We start from the raw sequence: 26,884 nt of genomic DNA, 5'->3' as shown, positions 1-26,884 counted from the left end.
TCAAGGAGGCACTCATCTTTACAAATAATTATATTAAACGAATTTTATTTATTTTCATCTAATTTTATACAATAAAAATGTTCATTAAAATTTTATATAGAAAATTATGATGTTTATATTAATATGATTAATGTGGTGTTTTATTAATCATATAAATGCTCATTTAGTATGAAGAAAACACCCCTTACTGATGTTTAACATAAATTATATTATACGAATTTTAACCGTTTTTAATCTAATTATATACAAAATATTTATTCATTAAAATTTTATACGGAAAATTATGATGTTTATATGAATATAATTAATGTGGTGTTTAATTAATCATATAAATGCTCATTTAGTATGAAGAGAACATTCCTTTCGAGTTTCACTGATGAATAATATAAATTATATTATACGAATTTTATCCATTTTTAATCTAATTATATAAAAAAGTTAATTAAAAATTTTATATATAAAATTATGATGTTTATATAAATGTAATTAGGGGGGCATTTATTTAATCACATAAATTATCATTTAGTATGAAGAGAACATCCCTCGGAATTTTCAATGATGTTTAATCATTATTTACAATAATGTTCTTCATTAATAACGAAAATACAAAACAAAAAAACAATATCTACAAATAAATAGATTTCATAATCACTAGGGTTTGTTCGTATAATATTAATGGTAAATTGCTCTCTCTCTCTCTCTCTCTCTCTCTCTCTCTCTCTCTCTCCTTGTGTATGCATGTGTATTATACATATACATATATATATATATATATATATATATATATATTGGCGTTAGTACTTTCGTCTTAATAGTGACATCAACGGACTCTTAATGTGAATGTATATACAGATATATCGTATATATACAGGGGAGTGGGATCCCTCAGCTGTCAGATAAAAGATGAATTTAAAGAAGTTCGTATCTACATCATCTCATAAAAAGGAGATGAAGATTTTCTTGATAACAAATGATAATTTATTTATGATAGTAAATCGTACAACAATTTGTTTCTTTACATCCTAACGTGAGTGATTGTAGAGAGATTGGAAAACAATATTTACTTCATTTCGTAGAAGGGGAGGAAGACTTGTGAATATAAATTAAAACATATTACTGAGGGTAATTCGTGCAAGATTGTATTCCATTTATATCCAATCGTGAATTATTGTAGATAAATTTCACTTACCAACCAACATTGGAAGAAGAAAAGTGAGGGAAGCTGTTGAAATGACGGTTGAAAACCAGGTACTATGATCCTACATCTAAATTCACAAATATTTACTGCGATGTGAATCCTTATCACCTTTTTCGTACTAGTTGTCAGTTAATGATTATATCTACCTCTGATAATTTGTTGATAAACAGCAGCTTATTTAACCTAAGGAAAGAATTTTGAAAAATTACAGTTTTGAAGAAAAAAAAAAAAGCTTACGTTTAGGCCTACAATGTAATAACAGACATGAATTACGTCAAATAATAAAATAAAAATATGACGAAATTAAAAACCTGGTATTTGTCATATCACTTGCTATCAGTTATCTTGAAATCTTAGACCAGAAGGAATGTTTTAACTTCTTTTTCCCTTAGTTTAAAGAACCTTTGCTTCAGGTTATGATATATGAAGATGTTGTAAAGGTTATTGTAGGTGAAAATACTTATATTTTAATGACGACGTTGTAGAGATTGTTGTAGAAAATAAGTAACTATCAACAATAAGTTTTTAATGGTGTCACACCAGAAAACAGCGGGGACTTCAGCTGATCTCTTGTCAATCTTTTAAATGACCAACAAAAACGTTAATGACATATAAACTAAACAAGAAAAAGGGAAAGAATCCTATTTTTTATATTGCTTATGAATCCAACTGTCTTGCAAGCAGGATAAACTTAGAAAGAAATCGAATAGAGAACAAACTTTTTAAAAAATAGTTTTGACGCACCAATAAGCATGTTCACAAAGCTACCTATCTATGCTATTCTATCTTATTTCTCTTCCTCTTGGTTTGTTAAAGATTTTATAGTTTATATAGAAAATATTCATTTTTAATATTACTCATCTTAAAATATTTTATTTTCATTTTTTTCCTTTCCTCACTGGGCCTATTTTCCCTGTTGGAGCCCCTGGGCTTTTAGCATCCTGCTTTTCTAACTAGGGTTGTAGCTTAGCAAGTAATAGTAATAGTCATAGTTCTTGAGAGAGAGAGAGAGAGAGAGAGAGAGAGAGAGAGAGAGAGAGAGAGAGAGAGAGTATATATACTAGAAGCATTCCGAGTTTTTCCTTAACGTAGTAACATCAACGACTTTACCCTCTCGTGATATCTCTAGTTATATTTATATTGTGTTTTGTGGGACTAAACCTTCATTTATTGTTATATATAATAAATTTATTTTTAGTTTACACCATTCATAACACAGTGCTAGATCATTCAAATAAACTTTTCTTTTATTTATCAAGTCCTTGTGCTATCCAGAATGGTAAAAATTTTATCAAATTGTGGAATGATCTGCCTTTTCAAACATTTGAATCAGTGGCGCAAAATTTGGTAGAAACTGTTGATATGAGTTTTATTCTATAATTTATTCTTGAACTATTTATCATACATTATAGCTATTCATAAATTATTATATCCTTTGTTATTCCCTTTTTGTAGTTTGCTCTTTATTTATCTTTTTTTCTTTCTTCACTGACATTTTTTATTCATTTGTTCCACTGGCCTTGTAGCATTCTGCTTTTTAGGACAGGGTTACAACAACAACAACAACAACAATAATAATAATAATAATAATAATAATAATAATAATAATAATAATAATAATAATAATAATAATAATAATAATAATAACTAGAAAAGTACCCTGGGAGTGCAGACCTCCACCACGGCAGCATATTTCTAGAAACCAGCTTGCCTTTCCCAGAATCAATTTAAACCGTAGGCATATTTGAAGGCTATGTGGCAACCATGTCGAACTTGGGGTTAAGGTTAGGGTTAATTCGGTTGACCTTTAGCTCGACCTTGACCTTTGACCTAACACTTTAAAAAATGAGTAACTTCCACGTCTCAACATAACAATTAATCCCTGAAAGTTTCACTTCTCTCTGAGTAAAATTGTGGCAAATATAATAAAAAGATAAATATACTTTCCTCTTGTTAAGGGTAGAAGAGACTCTCTAGCTATGGTAAGCAGCTCTTCTAGGAGAAGGACATTCCAAAATTAAACCATTGTTCTCTAGTCTTAGGTAGTGTCATAGCCTCTGTACCATGGTCTTCCATTGTCTTGGGTTAGAGTTTTCTTTCTTGAGGGTACACTCGAGAACACTATTCTAGCTTGTTTCTCTTCTTGTTATTTTGGAGTCTTTATTTTCTTGTTATTTTCAAGTTATTATAGTTTATATATGAAAGATTTATTTAAATGTTATTATTGTTCTTAAACTTCTCTTGTAATTTTTCCTCATTTCCTCTCCTCACTGAGCTATTTTCCCTGTTGGAGTCCTTGGGCTTATAGCATCCCACTTTTCCAGCTAGGGTTGGGGCTTAGCAAGTAGTTATGATAATAATAATAATAATAATAATAATAATAATAATAATAATAATAATAATAATAATAATAATAATAATAATAATAATAATAATAATACAGTATATTAAGGGAGTCAAGAGTTATAGGCCTAGAAACCTTATAAAAGTAACCGTCGAATTATGATATATAGGAATATTTAATAAGATTTCCAACAAGTGTAAAAGATATACAGAAAACAGAAATTTGAGATGTTGGTGTCTACACAAGGAAAAGCCTTTTTTAAAGGTTGTTTTCCTAGGCCTATCACATAAAGAAACTTTAGGCACTACATGATTTGTTTGTTATGTACATTCTTATGCATTTAGAGTATCGTCAAAACCACAATATCGAAACACTTTCAGAGAAAAGAAAGTTTTATTAATATCTTTAGTCTTTTGGATGTATAGTGGGGGCTTATTACATAGTCTTAGCCCACACATTCTAAACCTCTAGAACCTACAGTAGAAGCACATATTGCCTCTAATAACTTGAAACTTTATATATGAAAGATTTATTTTAATGCTAGGCCTACTGTGCTTAAAATGTTTTATTTTATATGTTCATTACTTCTCTTGTAATTTATTTCCTTTCTTCAGAGGCGCCATTGGCTTATGGAATCCTGCTTTTCCAAATATGATTGTACGTTAGCTAGTAATAATTATCACTATTTTCTTGTCGACATGTTCGTTTTCTCCACGATGTTTAACAATTCTCTTATAAATTTTGGACGTCCGGTTCTGATAACTTAATGAGTCATTGTACATATCTTAAACTTTATTCTAGTTTTAAATAAATGGAATATTTCTAAGGGTAAAATTGTCTTGTCCACATCAAAATGAAATTTATTATCAAGGAGGTAAGTGGCCATTGCCTGTGGCATCTAATAAACCAAATAAGCGAAATAATGTATTGTATTCTATGTAAAGGATCTATCTAAAACATTTTACACGACAAATATATGTTATATTAAAAACAACATACAATTGGTTGGTGATGTATCATTTAACATGATTGTTACAGTTTATCAAATACAACACAAGGAATACATTGTATTTTATGCAAATGACCTGTTTAAAACATCTTGCAAGACAAAATAGATGTGATATTATAAAATATTATCATCAGGATAAGTATACGATTAGTTTATCATAGATAATGATAAAAATTGTCTAATTTATCAAACAAGAAACAGTAAATTACGAAGTAGAAGACGTCGAAGAGGAATTGTATTTTATGCAAATGACCTGTTTAAAACTTCTTGCAAGACAAATTAGACGTGATATTATAATAATATAATTATAATAATAAATATACGATTAGTATGCGATAGATAATTATAAAAAATGTCTAATTCATCAAACACGATACAGTAAATTACGAAGAATAAGACGTCGAAGAGGAATTATATTTTATGTAAATGACCTGTTTAAAGCATCTTGGAAGACAAAACAGATGTAATATTATAAAAAAATATCACTATCATTAAAATATACAATTAATTTGTGATAAATAATTATAAAAACCGTCTAATTTATCAAACACGAAATAGTAAATTACGAAGAAGACGCCGACTAAGAAGAAGACAAAGGACAAAACAGATGCGATATTATTAAACAGTATCATTATCAGGATAAATATACGATTATTATGCGATAAATAATTATAAAAACCGTCTAATCTATCAAACACGAAGCAGTAAATTACGGAGAAGACGACGTCGAAGAGAAATTATATTTTATGCAAATGACCTGTTTAAAACATCTTGCAAGACAAAATAGACGTGATATTATAAAATAATATCACCATAATTAAAATATACGATTAATTTGTGATAAATAACTATAAAAACTATCTAATTTATCAAACACGAAACGGTAAATTACGAAGAAGAAGAAGAAGAACGCGATGTCCCCCGAAATTCAGCCATTCTGTGCGAAGCTGACCATTAATATTTCACACATCTTCTCCTCTCGTCCGTTGGTTATTAAACCCTGAAATGGTAAAATTCTTCTGTGACGGTTAAAATGGAGCAGACGAATTTCGTAGAGGTGCAGGAGGAAGTTATAACTCCGGTAAGTTAAGGAGATAAAGGAGATAAATGAGTCTTTGGTGAGGTACAGTTCGAGGTTGAATTTTTGGGGATTTTTCTGATGGGCGCGCCCCCTCATTCATGAATTCAGCTTGAATTAAAATAATGGATATATTGAAGTATTAAAATTTACTATTTAAGGTTAGGAGACCCTAGAAGGGCTACCGTATTAATGCAGATATGATTTACAGTCCCCAGAGGACCCTCCGTAAACTTCCCCAGTGGGTCCTTCGTAGGGTCCTCGTAGCGACGTAGGACCCTCCATATTACTATAGATATGACTCACAGACCCTAGAGGGCTCTCTATATTAATACAGATATGATTTACAGTCCCCAGATGACCCACCGTAAACTTCCCCAGTGGGTCCTTCGTAGGACAAAGCCAATATTACTCGCAGCAATCGTAGCGACGTAGGACCCTCCATATTACTATAGATATGACTCACAGACCCTAAAGGATCCACTGTATTAATGCAGATATGATTTACAGTCCGCAGAGGACCCTCCGTAAACTTCCCAAGTGGGTCCTTCGTAGGTCAATGGAAATGTTACTCGCAGCCCTCGTAGGGACGTAGGACCCTCTATATTACTATAGATATGACTCACAGACCCTAGAGATGATTTACAGTCCCCAGAGGGCCCTCCGTAAATTTCCCAAGTGGGTCCTTCTAGGACAATGGAAATATTACTCGCAGCCCTCGTAGCGACGTAGGACCCTCCATATTAATATAGATAAGACTCACAGGTCCTAGAGGGCCCTCTGTATTAATGCAGATATGATTTACAGTCCCCAGAGGGCCCACCGTAAACTTCCCCAGTGGGTCCTTCGTAGGACAAAGCCAATATTACTCGTAGCCCTCGTAGCAACGTAGGACCCTACATATTACTATAGATATGACTCACAGACCCTAGAGGGCCCTCTATATTAATACAGATATGAATTACTGTCCCCACAGGGCCCTCCATAAACTTCCCCAGTGGGTCCTTCGTAGGACAATGCAAATATTACTCGCAGCTCTCGTAGGACTCTCCATAATAATATAGATAACTCACAAACCCAAGAGGGCCCTCTGAAATAATACAGATATGAATTACAGTCCACAGAGGGCCCACCTTAATAATACAGATATGCCTCATTATTAAGGAAAATACTTTGGGCAATGTTACGTCAGGTTAGCCTACTAGATTTTACGGCCCGGTGTTCGTTTTACAGATGGCTGAGTTATTTTAGCTTAATCAAAGACAAAGTGTTGTGAATTATCCATAGGTTAAGAAGGATGAAGTGGTTTTAGGTGGGGGTCTATGTCCCATGGTAGGTAGGGATACAGTTCCTACGGTAGGTTAGGTGGTGCTCTTGTGTTTGTGCGGTAAAATTATAGTTACGGACGGGACATTTCGATGTTTGTTTTACCATTTTGCCAGTATATTTTCCCCACCCTAAACTCCTAATGTATAGAGATATAAAAGGTTTGTTTGACCATTATCTACCTATTTACCATTTTCCCAACCCAAAACCCCATGTTCCTATGGGGGTCCCCCATTATCGATGGATATCGTTACAGATATATTTCCCTAAGTATTTATTTGCTGTGAAAACAAGTGTAATTTTTTAAGAAAGTGGGCATGTTTCTATTAGAAAAAACTGCTTTTTAGTAGAAAAGCTTGTCCCGTCCATAGCTATACTAAAACCGTATGTTCCCCCTTTTAAAATGCAAGTTTTCAATATTAAACTTACCCGATAATCATGTAGCTGTCAACTCCGTTGCCCGACAGAATTCTACGGGAGGGATACGCCAGCTATCACTATACTAGAAGGGGGTGTACTCACCAGCGCCACCTGTGGCCAGGTACTGCAGTACTTCTTGTTGACACCACCTCAATTTTTCCTCTGTCGTGCTTCCGGCAAGACGTTCTGGGATACGCTTATAATTTTGGAGTATTGTTCACGGCTTTTGGTGAAGTATTTCTCTAAGATTTCGGCTTTCGCTATACTGGAAACTTCTCTATTAGCTTAGATAGCTTTTATTTGGTTTTGATTAATGGTTAACGATCTTTTTGCTTGATTTGGAATCCCCCTTGACTAGCTCTTTGATTCAAGATGTCTGACCTTTCACAAGCCCCACCCCATAGACGATGTAGGTCTTGTAATAGGCGTATTCCGAAGGCCTCGGTTGATCCTCACACCGCTTGTTCTGACTGTAGGGAAAGACCCTGTCAGTTGGAAGATCGATGTGAGGAATGCGCCGGACTTTCGGAACTTGAATTTGTTCGTTTCCTTAAATATTCAACCAAGTTAGAGAGAGAGAGAGTTAGGAGGAGTTCTTCTCGCTCTTCGCTTTTTTCCTCACCTCATGATCCTCAACCTTTTCCTCCCCCTGTAGTGGCTACCCCCGAACCTACTATTTGTGCTCAACCTGATATGTCCGATGTTTTGCGTGCCATTCAGGCTTTAGGTGACAAAGTGGAATCGGTGGTTAGTGACCATAAGTCTCTTATGGCAGAAGTCAAAGAACTTAAGGTCAAAAGTGCAGTGGGAGGTGATAGTGCCAGTGCTGTGCCAAGTGCTAGTGTCAGTGCGTTGCCAAGTGCTAGTGTCAGTGTCAGTGTTGTGCGTGAGGGTACTTCTGTGCGTGCCAGTCGTCCTCCCAGTCCGGGACCTCTTGCAAGCTCCCAAGCCCAGGGGAGAAGCAATGTCGAAGGGCAAAAGGGTTCGGCAGGCCTTGATCGGCGCACAGAAGTATCCTCGGTGGTTGCGGGCGTGTCTTACAGAGACCGTCACTCCCACCCGCAGACGATTGAGCCCGTCTTTTACTCGTCTGCAGAAGAAATGTCGGGGAGAAAACGCTGGACTCAGGTCTCAAGACCTCTCAAACGCAAAGTCCAGACCTCAAGAGTTCTACAACCTGGTTGCAGTCATTGGATTAGCTCTGACTCTCCGCAGTCATCAGGTGACTGCACACCTCCTAAGAGAGGTAAGGTGATGCCGCAACAGACCTCATCTTCTGTTAAGGTTTTGCCTCAGCAGACCTTAGCGTCTGTTGACCCCAAGATGACTTTGCTGCAGTCCATGCAGTCACAGCTTGCGGTCTTAATGCGTGAGTTTCAGGCTGAGAAGGTTACACCTCCTCCTGCGAGCGCTCCGCCTCACCGCAGTCCAGTCTGCCAGGCGTACGAAGTTGAGGTTCCTCAGGCTACCTTACCGCGTTCTGAGTTGCCAGTTACCAGCGGTGTGCAGCAACCTCCGCCTTCCTTAAGGCAACCTCAGCAATGGGAGCAGGAGTCTTATGCCTTACTTCCTCCGCTGCCTCTTGCGGTTAAACCAGCGAGGCAACAACCTCTTGAGGTACGACAACCTCTTCCATCCATGAGCCAGCCACCTCAGCACTCGCTGCAGCGACCTCAACCCTCCTCAAGGCGAGAGCCTCAACTCCTTAGGCTAGCACCTCAGGAACCTCAACTCGCGAGACAGGAACTGCGTTCTGCGCAGCCGCTACCTCAACTCTCGCAGCTCACACCTCAGGAACCTCAACTCGTTCCTCAGGAACCTGCTACTGCGCATCCGCAACCCTTACAGCAAGCGCAACTCTTGAGACAAGAAACTCATGCTAGGAGTCAGCCACCTCAACCCATGCGCCTACCTTCCTCTACTCTTCTTGACCAGTCTTTGCAGCCTGAACCTCAGGTTTTAACTCAGCAACAGAGACTTGAGGATGAAACCACAAGTGTTTATGCACCCGCTTGTTCAGATTCTGCTGTTCAGCATACCGCTGTTACATTACCTCTCACTTCGCTACACTCTGGTGATGAGGTTTCTGAGGAGGAAGCTGCGCACCTGGATCCCTCATCAGACGTGGAAGAACCCAAGTCTTCTCCTCTACCCATTGACTTTCGTAAGGTCCTGGCTCTTTTCAGAGAGGTATACCCGGACCATTTTGTTTCTGCTACCCCCCGCTCTCCTCCATCTGAGTTTTCGCTGGGCATGCAACCTGTTAAGTCAACTTATACTAAGCTCGTCTTTGCTAGGTCCTCTAAGAGAGCTTTAAGAATATTAGGGGAGTGGTTGCAGTCCAAACAGCAACTAGGGAAGACTTCCTTTATGTTCCCACCTACTAAGCTCACTTCTAAGGCGGGTGTATGGTATGCCACAGGAGAGGAACCAGGCTTGGGAGTCCCTGCCTCTGCCCAGGCTGACTTCTCAAGTTTGGTCGACTCTCCTCGTAGATCAGCAATGAGGCGCTCTAAGGTTTGCTGGACCTTTTCCGATTTAGACCACTTCTTAAAGGGTGTATTTCGTGCCTTTGAGATTTTCAATTTTCTAGACTGGTGCCTGGGGGCCTTGAGCAAGAAGACCTCCCCTGCGGACAAGGACTCAGCCATGCTTTTAATGTCCTGCATGGATAAAGCAATTCGGGATGGGTCTGGCGAGCTTGCATCAATGTTTGTTTCAGGAGTTCTTAAGAAAAGGGAGCAACTTTGCACCTTTCTTTCTTCCAGCATCACACCTTGTCAAAGGTCTCAACTCCTTTTTGCTCCGCTTTCTAAGTTCTTGTTCCCCGAAGAGCTTATCAAGGATTTGTCTGCGGCCATGATTCAGAAGGACACTCATGATCTTGTGGCCTCTTCAGCTCGTAAGGCTAAGGTTGCTCCCTCAGTTCCCAGGACTTACCGCACCCCAGTGGCTGATACTCCTGCTACAAGGTTTATTCCGCCCTTTCGTGGCAGAGCCCCCAGCCGAGGAAGCTCCCGTTCAGACTCTTCCAGGAGCAGGTCTAGGAAAGGTCCCAAGACTTCAAAAGGCAAACACTGACTCTCCTCCTCTCCAGACAGCAGTAGGAGCCAGACTCAAGACCTTCTGGCAAGCTTGGGAAAGAAGAGGTGCAGACGCCCAGTCTGTCAGGTGGCTCAGGGAGGGTTACAGGATACCATTCTGCCGCAAACCCCCTCTTACCACTTCTCCCATCAACCTCTCTCCCAACTACAAGGAAAAGGACAAGAGGCTAGCGTTACACCAGGAGGTGTCGCTCCTGTTACAGAAGAAGGCAGTGGTTATAGTCCGGGACCATCAATCCCCGGGCTTCTACAACCGTCTCTTTCTGGTGGCCAAGAAGACAGGAGGTTGGAGACCGGTGCTGGACGTCAGCGCGCTCAATGCTTATGTCACCAAGCAGACGTTCACTATGGAGACGACGAAGTCGGTCCTAGCAGCGGTCAGGCAGGAGGACTGGATGGTCTCGTTGGATCTGAAAGACGCTTACTTTCACGTTCCTATTCATCCAGACTCCCAACCTTTCCTGAGATTCGTTTTTGGAAAGGTTGTGTACCAATTCCAAGCCCTGTGTTTTGGCCTAAGCACAGCTCCTATGGTGTTTACGCATCTGATGAGGAATATTGCAAAATTCCTCCACTTATCGGACATCAGAGCCTCCCTTTATTTAGACGACTGGCTGTTGAGAGCCTCCACGAGTCGTCGCTGTCTGGAGAGTCTCAACTGGACTTTGGACTTGATCAAGGAACTGGGTCTGTTAGTCAACTTAGAAAAGTCCCAGCTCATTCCCTCCCAATCCATAGTTTACCTGGGAATGGAGATTCGGAGTCAGGATTTTCGGGCTTTTCCATCGGCCCCAAGGATAAGCCAAGCCCTAGATTGCATCCTGAGCATGCTGAAGAGGAACAGTTGCTCGGTGAGACAGTGGATGAGTCTCACAGGGACCCTGTCATCGTTAGCCCTGTTCGTCGAGTTAGGGAGACTCCACCTCCGCCCTCTCCAATTCCATCTAGCAGCTCATTGGGACAAGGATTTGACGCTCGAAGCAGTCTCTATCCCTGTCACCAAAGAGATGAAGACCACTCTCTTGTGGTGGAAGACCAACCTCCTTCTCAAGGAGGGCCTATCGTTAGCGATTCAGACCCCCAATCTTCATCTCTTCTCGGATGCATCAGACTCGGGCTGGGGCGCGACCTTGAACGGACAGGAATGCTCGGGAACGTGGAACAGGGAACAGGAAACGCTCCACATCAACTGCAAGGAGCTACTGGCAGTTCATATGGCCCTAATGAACTTCAAGTCCCTCCTGCTAGGCAAGGTGGTGGAGGTGAACTCCGACAACACCACAGCCTTGGCTTACATCTCCAAGCAGGGAGGGACCCATTCGAGGAACCTGTACGAGATAGCAAGGGACCTCCTCATTTGGTCAAGAAGTCTAAACCTCACTCTAGTAACGAGGTTCATTCAGGGCAACATGAACGTCTCAGCAGATCGCCTAAGCAGAAAAGATCAAGTCATCCCCACGGAATGGACCCTTCACAAGAGCGTGTGCAACAGACTTTGGACCTTGTGGGGTCAGCCTACGATAGATCTGTTTGCCACCTCCATGACCAAGAGGCTTCCTTTGTACTGTTCCCCAGTTCCAGACCCAGCAGCAGTTCATGTGGATGCTTTTCTGCTGAATTGGTCCCATCTCGACCTTTACGCATTCCCACCGTTCAAGATCATCAACAGAGTCATTCAGAAGTTCGTCTCGCACGAAGGGACACGGCTGACGCTGGTTGCTCCCCTTTGGCCTGCAAGAGAATGGTTCACAGAGGTACTACAATGGCTGGTCGACGTCCCCAGGACTCTCCCTCTAAGAGTGGACCTTCTACGTCAACCTCACGTAGACAAGGTGCACCCAAACCTCCACGCTCTTCGTCTGACTGCCTTCAGACTGTCGAAAGATTCGCTAGAGCTAGAGGCTTTTCGAAGGAGGCAGCCAGTGCGATTGCCAGAGCAAGGAGGGTATCCACTCGTAGAGTCTACCAATCCAAGTGGGAAGTCTTCCGAAGCTGGTGTAGAGCCAATGCAGTTTCCTCTACCAATACCTCTGTAACCCAAATAGCTGACTTCCTATTACATCTAAGGAATGAGAGATCCCTTTCGGCTCCTACGATTAAAGGGTACAGAAGTATGTTGGCTTCAGTTCTCCGCCACAGAGGTTTGGACCTTTCTTCCAACAAGGACCTTCAAGACATCCTTAAGTCTTTTGAGACTTCTAAAGAACGTCGTTTACCCACTCCAGGCTGGAATCTAGACGTAGTCTTAAGGTTCCTTATGTCTCCTAGGTTCGAACCTCTCCAGTCAGCTTCCTTCAAGGACCTTACCCTCAAGACTCTTTTCCTCGTCTGCCTTGCAACAGCTAAAAGAGTCAGTGAGGTTCATGCCTTCAGCAAGAACATTGGGTTCACATCCGAATCTGCAACATGTTCTTTACAGCTCGGATTTTTAGCTAAGAATGAACTTCCTTCACGTCCTTGGCCTAGATCGTTTGAAATTCCTAGCCTTTCCAACATGGTGGGTAACGAGCTAGAAAGAGTTCTTTGCCCTGTCAGAGCTCTGAAATATTATCTTAATAGGTCAAAACCTATACGAGGACATTCAGAAGCCTTATGGTGTGCAATCAAGAAACCTTCGATGCCCATGTCCAAAAACGGAGTTTCGTATTATATAAGGCTTCTGATTAGAGAAGCCCATTCTCACATGAAGGATGAAGACCTTGCTTTGCTGAAGGTAAGGACCCACGAAGTGAGAGCCGTAGCCACTTCGATGGCCTTTAATAAGAACCGTTCTCTGCAGAGCATTATGGATGCAACTTATTGGAGGAGCAAGTCAGTGTTTGCATCATTTTATCTTAAAGATGTCCAGTCTCTTTACGAGAACTGCTACACCCTGGGACCATTCGTAGCAGCGAGTGCAGTAGTAGGTGAGGGCTCAGCCACTACATTCCCTTAATCCCATAACCTTTTTTAACCTTTCTCTTGAATGCTTTTATTGTTGTTTTTTTTGGGTTGTTACGGTAGGCTAAGAAGCCTTCCGCATCCTTTTTTGATTTGGCGGGTGGTCAATTCATTCTTGAGAAGCGCCTGGGTTAGAGGTTGTGTAGAGGTCCTTTAGTATGGGTTGCAGCCCTGTATACTTTAGCACCTTAGAGTTGATTCAGCCTCCTAAGAGGAACGCTGCGCTCAGTAAGGAAGACGAACTTAATAAAGGCAGAGTAACGGTTCAAGTCGACTTCCTTACCAGGTACTTATTATTTCATTGTTATTCTGAAATAACTGATTATATGAAATACGGGATACTTAGCTATCCTTTAGTCATGTACACTGGTTTTCACCCACCCCCCTGGGTGTGAATCAGCTACATGATTATCGGGTAAGTTTAATATTGAAAAATGTTATTTTCATTAGTAAAATAAATTTTTGAATATACTTACCCGATAATCATGATTTAATTGACCCACCCTTCCTCCCCATAGAGAACCAGTGGACCGAGGAAAAATTGAGGTGGTGTCAACAAGAAGTACTGCAATACCTGGCCACAGGTGGCGCTGGTGAGTACACCCCCTTCTAGTATAGTGATAGCTGGCGTATCCCTCCCGTAGAATTCTGTCGGGCAACGGAGTTGACAGCTACATGATTATCGGGTAAGTATATTCAAAAATTTATTTTACTAATGAAAATAACATTTTTCGGTCAAAACTTTTGGAATCTTAAAATGTCTGTATGGTGAAAAATACAGATTTCTCCTTATTATTTTTATTAAACTGTTCAAAGTACCCATAGATACATCAGGAACTTATTAGGAATTTTGTGCTAAAGTAAATATTTGGTAAATACTTACCCGAAAAGCCTAAGTAGATTAGCTCAGAAATGAAAGTCTATTAAGTAGTAACGATAAAAACCTTGGCCTCCTTAGGGCCACGGTATCCTAACTACAGTGATAGGCTGTCTATTGTAGTGTGAGTTTTATCCCCATTTATAGGTTGAAAATACAATTCTCCTCCTACAGAGGTAGAAGTTAGGCTAGTCAGTCATTTTGTCTGTTGCCTCCATGAGGTGTGGTTTGATGAGCCAATTATCTAAAATTCTAGGGAATTGTAAGGATTACTAAGGAACTGAGAGGTTCCTGTTTAGATATTATTGTTTGAACCATATAACAGATTAGTTGTGATCGAGGAAAACCTTATGGCAACATTTACAGATGTCAAGGCATCCAATGTAGTAGAATTAGATACTTGTCTAGTAAATGTAGAGACTTTATTTTAAAGGACGAAAGGTTTGTAAACGTTTAGGAAGAAATAAATTTTGTATTTTTTCTAGTTATACAATCTGGAATCCTTCATTAAAGGTTAAAGGTGTCTGGTTTCAGTTCCAGTTCCATCAGAATAGATGCTCACCAGAACATCAGCCGGGCAAGCCCAATCCCCCACTGTGGTGCCCTACCACAGCAGTAGCCTCCCCAGTAAACAGCTTAAACTCACGGCCCTGCGCGGGGATCGATCTCTTGCCACGCGAATGCGAGGCAAACACGTTACCACTGTACTAGCCATCTCAATCCCTCTCAGTCATATAGGATAAAAGTGGCTATTCTGTGACAGGAAGGTGGGCGGGGACTTCAGACCCGTGCCACCTGTTGTTACTCAACATTAATACCTCACCCTACATCGTTAATCGGTTCGAGAGTCCCGAAGTAAGGCAATTTTAGATGTAGGTCAGATATTTGTGTTATACATTAGAGTGATTTATGTTTCCTATACTGCTCAGTACACGTACTGAACATGAAAAAGTACTTCTAACTTATCATTCTATAAAAACCATATTCTGTACTGTACATACAGTACAGTAAAAAGTTTTTATGTGAAATAGAGTACTGTATATTATAGCACTTTATCATTATTTTGTGATGTAGAAACCTATGCAAGGTCGAACTGATGTTTGTCGAACCGATGTAAAGAGGGTTATTATTGTACTGTACCTTGTTGATGATTTAAATGCCATTCTAGTGCTGATGGAGACATATCCCCATTTTAAATGATTCAGGTTTGTATAGGTAGGAATAATACAAATTAATTAATTTTATAATTTGTTATACTTCAGTTTTATTTAACAAACTTGGCTAAACAAAATTATCCTCAATCAAAGAAAAACGGGACAAATAGAATTGCAGTTCTGCTTGTAAACTTTTATAAATATTTCACATTTAATAAACTTTGTTCCTATTTTTTCATCTTTGGAATGCCAACAGATATGTTCTCTTGCAGGTGTGAAAGATTTCAAATCTGGCTTTGAAATCGAGAGAAGACAAGAACTCATTTCACTGACACTAAAGTTATCTGTAATTCTCTTTACCTTACAGGACACAACCTACATGTGTGGTGCTTGTTATGTGTGGTTTCCTCACATAGAAGATTTCAACACTCATGACTGCCCTGGTGGTGAGGACAACCATGTCCAAGAGAAAAGTGATAAGCAGTCTTCTGTTACTTTACAAGATGATGGGGGTAAGTTTGTCCTTGCTATAGGCTGCATGTTTTTTCGGTGCAATTGTGACGAGCCGAGAGAAGGTTGTGACTCAAAGACAATATGGAAGCAACTGAGTAAATTTATTATAGAACACTCTCCTTTATATACAAAAGCTCAAAGCAACAAGAAATTTCATGTTAAAAAAACAGACACTGTTACAGAGGAGAAAAGCAGACATGTTCATTCTGGTTCTTTTTAGTGCGAGGGAAGAGAGAAGATACAAGCATAATACATACACAAAATGAACTATGTACGATCGTGTAACACACGGTTGGTACACTATTGTCATTTTTTTGTTATTTTCTGAATCCTGATTCTTTTTTTTTTACTTTGACGATTGAATTCAAAATATAAACCTACCTTTTATTGAAACCTTACTGCTTGTTAGGATAGACAAGAAGTTATTTATTAGTTGTTAAAATAAGTAAAATTGAAATTAAAAGATGGATGCGACCCTAACTACTAGGTTCTCATTATGCATTACTACCGATAGTGAGCCTATTTTGGGTTCATTGTAGGCACTACTAACCTTTTGCGGTGCTCGTTGTACTCACCGTCCTTATCTTTTGTTTAGTGTTAGATCTAACTACCAAGGACTGTGGATATATGTATATATAATGTATATATACATACATATAAAAACACACATGACTATCCTCCAGAGCTCCTTGTGTGAACTCTGTTGGCCAAATTAGTATGCATATCTAGTTCATATAATAGATTTAGTAATGTACTGTAATGAGAACTCATGGCGTGTGTGTGTATATATAAAACACTTTACAAATGAAGGAAGACTTCTTAACCATTTTCTGATCACTGACCAGTGATTCTGTATTTGTTATTATTTATGCAGGGATGAATATTGAAGAATTTCATAAGAGTACAGTGATAAGCTCATGTCTGTGGAATAAAATATCTATACAGAAGACATTGTACAGTAAATCTAAAATACTATATAATTGGTTTATTTCTCTAAGAAATACATGATGGCATATTTTGTAGGTATAAATTACTCGATGAAAACTATACGTATACTGATGATGCTTTTATTTCAGACGTGGAAAAGGCTGTGGCAAATATCTTGGGTGAAATGAAGTATTCCATTCCATCGAGAGCTGCTGGTGATATGCAGGACAAGACGTACGTCATCAATTGTGAAGTAGATCCAGATCAATATCAACCGATAGCAAATGCCGAAGAACAGCGGATGCACTATGACATGGAAACTGTCGTCGACGTGAAGTCCGACATGGAAAGCGTGGAAATTCCATCGTCGTGTCTTTTCCCATACGAAAACCCGGTGTACTTGAACCGTTTGATGAAGGACAACACCGTTGGGAAGAGAGTAAGGCACGATGCGCCTTACTCTCATCGGTTAGGTGAGAGATCTTGCATTGTGTACAATAAGGGATTTTATTGTTTTAGATGGTTTTGAAGGCAGTCATCATAATCATGCCTGGTTTGCTCTTACAGTTTTCCATTATTGTTATCACTCTTACTACTAGCTAAGCTACAACCCTAGTTGGAAAAGCAGGATGCTATAAGGTCAAAGGCTCCAACAGGGATTGATTGATTGATTGATTGAAAGTTTTCTGGCATCCTGACATCTAAGGTCATTGATGCCGATAGCATTTATTATATATGAAAAATAAACGAGAATTCAATTAAAACCATAAAAGTTAAGAAGTCATTAGAATAGTCAAATAGTTTTCAGAAGACCTGCTTCTGAAATAAATCTAAAAATTCCGCTCGCATAGCAGGACACATCATGTCCAAGAATCTTGGCAAGGATGAACCTGCCATCCTCACCTCGAGCCTCAAACAGATATTTATTTTTTAAGTTAAAATTGTAGGCATGTGAGTTAGTTGAATTCTACCCTAGGCCAAAATTTAACAAAATCCGACTTATAAACGATTCAACTCACAAATAGCATCTTGGAACCTGTTAAGTTTGTAAGTTAAGGATTTTCTGTATCCTCTTTTACCGAGTGTAGATCATGACCTGTTAAAAAGTCAAGCTTATTCTTTATTCTTGGAGGAGGCGAGAATGCAAATTTTTCAATATTAAACTTACCCGATAATCATGTAGCTGTCAACTCCGTTGCCCGACAGAACTCTATGGAGGGATACGCCAGCTATCACAATACTAGAAGGGGGTGTACTTACCAGCGCCACCTGTGGCCAGGTACTCAATCATTTGTTGTTGACACCTCCTCAATTATTCCTCTGTCGTGCTTCCGGCTAGACATTCTGGGATACGCTCATGGTCTTCGAGTCTTTTCATGGATATTTGGTGAAGTATTCTCTTAGATTAACGGCTATCGCATACTGGAATCCTTTTTATATTAGCTAGTTAGCTTTTATATAAACTCTGATTTACGGTTAATGAATTTTTGCTTGTTTTTGGATCACCCTTTGACTTACTCTTTGAAACAAGATGTCTGACGTTTCGCAAGCTCCCTCCCATAGACGATGTAGGTCTTGCAATAGGCGTATTCCGAAGGTCTCGGTAGATCCTCACACCGCTTGTTCTGACTGTAGGGACAGGCCCTGTCTATTAGAAAATCGGTGTGAGGAGTGCGCCGGACTTTCGGAATTGGATTTTGTACGTCTTTTAAAATATTCATCCAAGTTAGAGAGAACTAGAGCTAGGAGAAGTTCTTCTCACTCTTCTATCTTTTCCTCCTCTCATGATCCCCTACCTTTTCCTACCCCTGTAGTGGCTACCCCCGAACCTACTGTGTGCCCTCCGCCTGATATGTCAACTGTATTGCGTGCTATTCAGGCTTTAGGAGATAAAGTAGAATCAGTGGTAAGTGACCATAAGTCTCTGATGGCCGAGGTTAAAGAGCTGAAGGTCAAGAGTGCAGTGGGTGGGAATAGTGCCAGTGCTGTGACGAGTGCTAGTGTCTGTGCAGTGCCAAGTGCTAGTGGTGCCAGTGTGGTGCGTGAGGATTTTTCTGTGCGAGCCAGTCGTCCTCCCAGTCCGGGACCTCTTGCAAGCTCCCATGCCCAGGGGAGAAGCAATGTCGAAGGGCATAAGGGTTCGGCAGGCCTTGTTAGGCGCACAGATTTATCCTCGGTGGTTGCGGGCGTGTCTTCTGTAGACCGTCACTCCCACCTGCAGACGATTGAGCCCGTCTTCTCGTCCGCTGATCTTCATGCAGGGAAGAAACGTTGGTCTCAGGTCTCGAGACCGCTGAAACGTAGAGTTCAGTCAGCGAGTGCTCAACCAGGGTGCAGTCATTGGTTCAGCTCCGACTCACCTCCGTCATCGATCGACAGTACTCCGCCCAAGAGGAGTAAGGTTCTGCCTTTACAGACCCCGACTGTGACTTTACCTCAGTCTTTTATCGCCTCTGCCGACCCCAAGTGGACCCTGCTTCAGTCCATGCAAGTTCAGCTTTCGGACTTAATGCGTGAATGTCGGGCTGAGAGTGTTGCACCTCCTGCACTCCCTCCACCTGTTCTCGCTGCACCTGTGCTCTCCCAGCCTGCACCTGCTCCGCCTGTGCTCTCCCAGCCTGCACCTGCTCCGCCTGCACTCCCTCCGCCTGTTCTCGCTGCACCTGTGCTCGCCCAGCCTGCACCTGCTCCGCCTGTGCTCGCCCAGCCTGCACCTGCTCCGCCTGGTCGCAGCACCATCTGCCAGGCGTACGATGTTCAACCACTTTCGGAGTTTGCTGGTCATAGTGTGGTTCAGCCTCAGCCTTCTTTAAGGCTTCCTCTGCTTGGGGATCAGGAGAGTTACACTCTTCCTCCTCCTCCCCTTGTTACTCCACCAGTGGTGCAACTCTCGGATGGGGTACAACAACCTCTCCCCTCCGTGAGTCTGTCTGCTGCACCAGCGCTGCACCGAGTTCAACCCTCATCTAGGCAAGCTCATCCACACCATGCACTTGCGCCTCAGGAGCCTCGGCTTGCTAGAACTTTACCTTGTTCTGCGCAGCCTCAACCTTCTCATGCTCCACTCATCTCTCAGGAACAGGAACGGACTACTCCGCCTCCGTCCTCCGCTCAGCTGGTGCAACCCTTGGGTGCAACTCTTGCTAGGAGTCATCCTCCTGCACCCTTGCACCTGCCTTCTGCTCCGACTGTCGTTCAACCTATGCAGTCTGAACCTCAGGTTTTCCCTCAAGTTGAGGAAACCTCTGTTGTTCCTACCCGTTCTGACTCTGCGGTTCAGCACTCTGGTCCTTTTGCTTCGCTACATTCTGCTGATGAAGTTTCGGATGATGAAGAGGCACATCTTGATCCCTCATCAGACGTGGAGGAGTCTAAGCTTTCTCCATTGTCTGTTGATTTTAGAAAGGTCTTGGCTCTACTCAGGGAGCTTTACCCTGACCACTTCGTCTCTGCTGTTCCCCGCTCTCCTCCATCTGAGTTTTCGCTAGGCGTGCAACAAGCTAAGTCGAGCTATACTAAGCTTGTCCTAGCTAGATCCTCCAAGAGGGCATTAAGGACTTTAGGGGAATGGCTTCAGTCTAAACAACATATGGGCAAGACTTCCTTCATGTTCCCTCCAACGAAGCTCGCATCGAAAGGTTGCGTTTGGTATGCCACTGGGGAAGCACCAGGCTTGGGAGTTCCTGCCTCTGCCCAGGCTGACTTCTCAAGTCTGGTGGACTCGCCTAGGAGGACTGCGATGAGACGTTCGAAGGTTTGTTGGACCTTCTCAGACCTGGATCATCTTCTGAAAGGGTTGTTCAGAGCCTTCGAAATGTTCAATTTTCTCGACTGGTGCCTGGGAGCCCTCAGCAAGAAAACATCTCCTGCGGACAAAGACTCTGCCATGTTGATTATGTCCTGCATGGATAAGGCTATCAGGGATGGATCGGGTGAGCTGGCGTCGTTATTTGTATCAGGGGTGCTGAAGAAAAGAGAACAACTGTGTTCCTTCCTCTCAGCCAGCATTACACCGTGCCAGCGGTCGCAGCTCCTTTTTGCTCCACTCTCAAAGTTCCTCTTTCCCGAGGAGCTCGTTAAGGACTTGTCGGCTGCCCTGATACAGAAAGACACGCACGATCTTGTAGCTTCTTCGGCTCGTAAGTCTAAGGTTACCACCTCTGTCCCCAAGACTTATCGCTCTCCAGTGGCTGATACCCCGGCCTCTAGGTTCATACCGCCCTTTCGTGGTAGAGCCCCCAGCCGAGGAAGTTCCCGTCCAGTCTCTCACAGGGGCAAACCTAAGAAAGGACCAAGGACATCTAAGGGAAAGCACTGACTCTCAGATTCTCCAGACAACAGTAGGCGCCAGGCTCAAGATCTTCTGGCAAGCCTGGGAGAAGAGAGGTGCAGACGCACAGTCTGTCAGTTGGCTGAGGTACGGTTACAGGATTCCATTCTCCCTCAAACCGCCTCTGACCACATCGCCCATCAACCTCTCTCCCAACTACAAAGAAGAGGACAAGAGGCTAGCATTGCAGCAGGAAGTGTCGCTACTTGTGCAGAAGAAGGCAGTAGTTATAGTCCGGGACCATCAATCCCCGGGCTTCTACAACCGTCTCTTTCTTGTGGCCAAAAAGACAGGAGGTTGGAGACCGGTGCTGGACGTCAGCTCTCTCAACGAATATGTCACCAAGCGGACGTTCACAATGGAGACGACCAAGTCGGTCTTAGCAGCGGTCAGACAGGAGGACTGGATGGTCTCGTTGGACTTGAAAGATGCTTACTTTCACGTTCCCATTCATCCAGACTCCCAACCTTTCCTAAGATTCGTTTTTGGAAAGGTTGTCTATCAGTTCCAAGCCCTGTGTTTTGGCCTAAGCACAGCTCCTATGGTCTTTACTCATCTGATGAGGAACGTAGCGAAATTCCTGCACTTAGCGAACATCAGAGCCTCCCTCTACCTAGACGACTGGCTGTTGAGAGCCTCCACGAGTCGTCGTTGTCTGGAGAACCTCTCTTGGACTTTAGATCTAATCAGAGACCTAGGTCTATTTGTCAATTTAGAGAAATCCCAACTCATTCCATCCCAATCCATTGTGTACCTGGGAATGGAGATTCAGAGTCGGGATTTTCGGGCTTTTCCATCGGCCCCCAGGATAAACCAAGCCCTGCAGTGCATCATGAGCATGCTGAAGAGGAGCAATTGCTCAGTGAGACAGTGGATGAGTCTCACAGGGACCCTCTCATCTCTGGCCCTGTTTGTCGAGCTAGGGAGACTCCACCTCCGCCCTCTCCAATTCCATCTTGCAGCTCATTGGGACAAGGGCTCGACTCTAGAAGCAGTCTCTATCCCTATCAACCAAGAGATGAAGGCCACTCTCCGGTGGTGGAAGCACAATCTTCTTCTCAAGGAGGGTCTATCATTGGCCATCCAGACCCCCCATCTTCATCTCTTTTCGGATGCATCGGACTCGGGCTGGGGTGCAACCTTGGACGGACGGGAATGCTCAGGAGTATGGAACAAGGAACAGAATTTACTCCACATCAACTGCAAGGAACTGTTAGCAGTCCATCTTGCCCTGTTGAACTTCAAGTCCCTCCTGCTAGGCAAGGTGGTGGAGGTGAATTCAGACAACACCACGGCCTTGGCTTACATCTCCAAGCAAGGAGGGACCCATTCGAGGAGCCTTTACGAGATCGCAAGGGACCTCCTCATTTGGTCAAAAGGTCTAAACCTCACACTAGTCACGAGGTTCATCCAGGGCGATATGAATGTTACAGCGGATCGCCTCAGCAGAAGGAATCAGGTCATTCCTACGGAATGGACCCTCCACAGGAGTGTGTGCAGCAGACTTTGGAAGTTGTGGGGTCAACCTACCATAGACCTGTTTGCCACCTCCGTCACCAAGAGACTTCCGCTTTATTGTTCCCCTGTTCCAGATCCTGCAGCGGTTCATGTAGATGCTTTTCTTCTGAACTGGTCCCATCTCGACCTGTACGCATTCCCTCCGTTCAAGATTATACACAAGGTTCTGCAGAAATTCGTCTCGCACGAAGGGACACGGCTGACGCTGGTTGCTCCCCTTTGGCCTGCAAGAGAATGGTACACAGAGGTACGTCAATGGCTAGTCGACTTCCCCAGGACTCTACCTCTAAGAGTGGACCTTCTACGTCAACCACACGTAGACAGGTTACATCCAAACCTCCACGCTCTTCGACTGACTGCCTTCAGACTGTCGAAAGATTCGCTAGAGCTAGAGGCTTTTCGAAGGAGGCAGCCAGTGCGATTGCCAGAGCTAGAAGAATTTCCACTCGTAGAGTCTACCAGTCTAAGTGGGAGGTCTTCCGAAGCTGGTGTAGAGCCAATTCAATATCCTCGACCAATACCTCTGTGACCCAAATAGCTGACTTCCTTATTCATCTTAGGAATGAGAGATCCCTTTCAACATCTACGATTAAAGGGTATAGGAGCATGTTGGCCTCAGTCCTCCGCCACAGGGGTTTGGACCTGTCTTCCAACAAGGACCTTCAAGACATCCTCAAGTCTTTTGAGACGTCTAAAGAACGTCGTCTTTCCACTCCAGGCTGGAATCTGGACGTAGTCTTAAGGTTCCTTATGACTTCTAGGTTCGAACCTCTCCAGTCAGCTTCCTTCAAGGATCTTACCCTCAAGACTGCTTTTCTCGTTTGCCTTGCAACAGCTAAGAGAGTCAGTGAGGTTCATGCCTTCAGCAAGAACATTGGTTTCACAACCGAATCAGCTACATGTTCTCTTCAGCTTGGATTCCTAGCGAAGAACGAGCTTCCTTCACGTCCTTGGCCTAGATCGTTCGAAATACCTAGCCTCTCCAACATGGTAGGTAACGAACTAGAGAGAGTTCTTTGCCCTGTCAGAGCTCTCAAATCTTATCTGAAGAGGTCTAAACCTATTCGAGGACAGTCAGAAGCCTTATGGTGTGCCATCAAGAAACCCTCGAGGCCCATGTCCAAGAATGGGCTTTCGTACTATATAAGGCTTCTGATCAGAGAAGCACATTCTCACTTAAAGGAGGAAGACCTTGCATTGCTGAAGGTAAGGACCCACGAAGTAAGGGCTGTAGCTACTTCGTTGGCCTTTAATAAAAACCGTTCTCTGCAGAGCATTATGGATGCAACATATTGGAGGAGCAAGTCAGTGTTTGCATCATTTTATCTGAAAGATGTCCAGTCTCTTTACGAGAACTGCTACACCCTGGGACCATTCGTAGCAGCGAGTGCAGTAGTAGGTGAGGGCTCAGCCACTACATTCCCATAATCCCATAACCTTTTTTAACCTTTCTCTTGAATACTTTTATTGTTGTTTTTATGGTTGTTACGGTAGGCTAAGAAGCCTTCCGCATCCTTGGATTTGGCGGGTGGTCTATTCATTCTTGAGAAGCGCCTGGGTTAAAGGTTTGGTAGAGGTCCTTTAGTAGGGTTGCAACCCCTTGTACTTTGGCACCTTTGGGTTGATTCAGCCTCCAAGAGGAACGCTGCGCTCAGTAAGGAAGACGAACTTTAAATAAAAGGCAGAGTAACGGTTCTATTCGACTTCCTTACCAGGTACTTATTATTTCATTGTTATTTGAGATAACTGTTATATGAAATTTTGGGATACTTAGCTATCCTTTAATCATGTACACTGGTTTTCACCCACCTCCCTGGGTGTGAATCAGCTACATGATTATCGGGTAAGTTTAATATTGAAAAATGTTATTTTTATTAATAAAATAAATTTTTGAATATACTTACCCGATAATCATGATTTAATCGACCCTCCCTTTCCTCCCCAGAGAGAACCAGTGGACCGAGGAATAATTGAGGAGGTGTCAACAACAAATGATTGAGTACCTGGCCACAGGTGGCGCTGGTAAGTACACCCCCTTCTAGTATTGTGATAGCTGGCGTATCCCTCCATAGAGTTCTGTCGGGCAACGGAGTTGACAGCTACATGATTATCGGGTAAGTATATTCAAAAATTTATTTTATTAATAAAAATAACATATTTCCCCGGTATATTTTTTAACAACTCCCATGACAATGCTGGAAAGTTTATTTAGCACTCTGCCATTTGCTGAAGCTTCTGAATATATGGCCCTGGCTTGGTCCCGGGGTGTAGGGCTCTGGTTCCGGAGGAAGGAAAACTTCAATCTATGTTGGGGAGATTTTTCAGGGTTTGAGTGTGAGGTGATTTTCATACTCCAGTGTGCCGGAAGCTCTTCCTTGTAGACTGCCAATGAGGAATAGGTCTTATATATAGGCCCTTCGTACCTTTGAAGGAGCAGGTAGTTGATGCTACTTTTCCCTTGATAACCCCATTGGTGATACTTGTGATTGAGTTGATCCCAGTGCCAGCAGTATCAGTGCCCCAGTACCAGTGACCCTATAGTCAATTTCTTTTAGTGATGCAGATTTGCACCGACTCGCAGCGGTGCCCTTTTAGCTCGGAAAAGTTTCCTGATCGCTGATTGGTTGGACAAGATAATTCTAACCAATCAGCGATCAGGAAAATTTTTCGAGCTAAAAGGGCACCGCTGCGAGTCGGCAGCGGTGCCCTTTTAGCTCGGAAAAGTTTCCTGATCGCTGATTGGTTGGACGAAATAATTCTAACGAATCAGCGGTCAGGAAAATTTTCCGAGCTAAAAGGGCACCGCTGCGAGTCGGTGCAAATCTGCCTCGATAAAAGAAATGGACTATAGTGGTTATCCCTGGATTATACCCCAAACTAAGAAAGCAGCTGAATAGGCTGCTAAGAAGGCTTTTGCTCCTATGGAAGGGAAAGTGCCCACTTCAGAAGGGCATAGGAAAGCGCTGCCCATACCTTCCACCTTTAAGGAGCTTCAGAGAGATGTCTTCATCCAGGACAAACTGCCTGAAATTTCCTCTCTTGGGTGAGAAGAAGAGTCCAAGTTGACCTATTCCACTATATATTTTTGCATTAAAGTAAGAAAAAGAAGGTGCTGATTACTGTTACTTAATAGATTAGACTTCTATTCCACTTTGAAGACACTGAACAGTTGTTATTCTTTTCCGACGAACTGCAAAGATGGCGGTTTAGGGCGTACTGATGCACTGGTAGCATTGTCTCCAACTGGGATGATGGTTTTTTTTCTATGAGACGATGACATAGTAATGACGTCACGCATAGCAGGTGAAGTTCAGCATTATTGGTGCTTTGTCGAGTTCTGTCGAGCCTGAACTCCAAGGTCTCCCTTGTACACACTGAGTCCGAGCTTTGCACGTTGATACACTTAGAGATGGTGAGAATATTTCTTTCGTATTTATGATGTACTGGATTCCCTGGTCTAGCCTTCCACATGGAAGGTCTTGGAGACCACACAGGACCTCCCCATACATAGGTTTTTCCGTTTAAAGGTTTAAAGGTCGCTCATGAATGGCAGAGGCAAGGGACAGTGACAGTGCCCTAGCATTTAGGACAATGCCCTAGAGACTGACCATATGTATTATATGATCAGCGCCCAAGCCTCCTCTCCACCCAAGCTAGGACCAGGGAGGGCCAGGCAGTGGCTGCTGATGACTCAGCAGATAGACCTATAGGCTCCCCCAAACCCCCCAACCGTAGCTCACAAGGATGGTAAGGTTGCAGACACTAATGGCACTAACGAGTCTGAGTGGGACTCGAACCCCCGACTGGCAAACACCAGGAGAGATGTTACCAATCAGGCCACAGTAACCCCTTTTATCGTAACACCCTAAGATGGCATCCTTTCTCTCAATTATTTCCTTCTGTTCAATTTCTTGATCTCACTTTTTTTTCACTTTGCCTTTTCATAATTTTTTATATGATCCTGTCTCACCCACTTCATTGTCTTCGGCTTCAAGATTCTTATTTCCTTTATTATGTGTCTTGGCCTTCTTCCTTTATCCCCTGTGGTGCTCTCTGCTCTCTTCCTTGCTTGTCCTTTGCCAGAAGTGAAGGATTCGCTTTTTTATTTCAGTTGTGTGTATGTCACTATCAGTAGAGCTTCAAAAG

General features: G+C 42.5%; 1 protein-coding gene across 2 annotated transcripts in view; it reads left to right on the top strand.

Moving 5' to 3' along the window:
• The first annotated feature begins 5,468 nt into the window (after positions 1 to 5,468).
• Positions 5,469 to 26,884, top strand: part of LOC137644179 (uncharacterized) — a 109,154-nt gene continuing 87,738 nt past the window's right edge. For both annotated transcript variants that reach the window (XM_068377175.1, XM_068377174.1), the window contains exons 1-3: positions 5,469 to 5,632; positions 15,818 to 15,962; positions 17,040 to 17,363. In XM_068377175.1, the coding sequence (XP_068233276.1) occupies positions 5,585 to 5,632; positions 15,818 to 15,962; positions 17,040 to 17,363 (517 nt within the window). In that variant the 5' untranslated portion in view covers positions 5,469 to 5,584. The remainder of the gene's footprint in view (positions 5,633 to 15,817; positions 15,963 to 17,039; positions 17,364 to 26,884) is intronic.

This window comes from Palaemon carinicauda, chromosome 7, assembly GCF_036898095.1.
Source record: "Palaemon carinicauda isolate YSFRI2023 chromosome 7, ASM3689809v2, whole genome shotgun sequence".
Taxonomy (NCBI): domain Eukaryota; kingdom Metazoa; phylum Arthropoda; class Malacostraca; order Decapoda; family Palaemonidae; genus Palaemon; species Palaemon carinicauda.
This window is presented reverse-complemented; position numbering and strand designations above follow the sequence as displayed.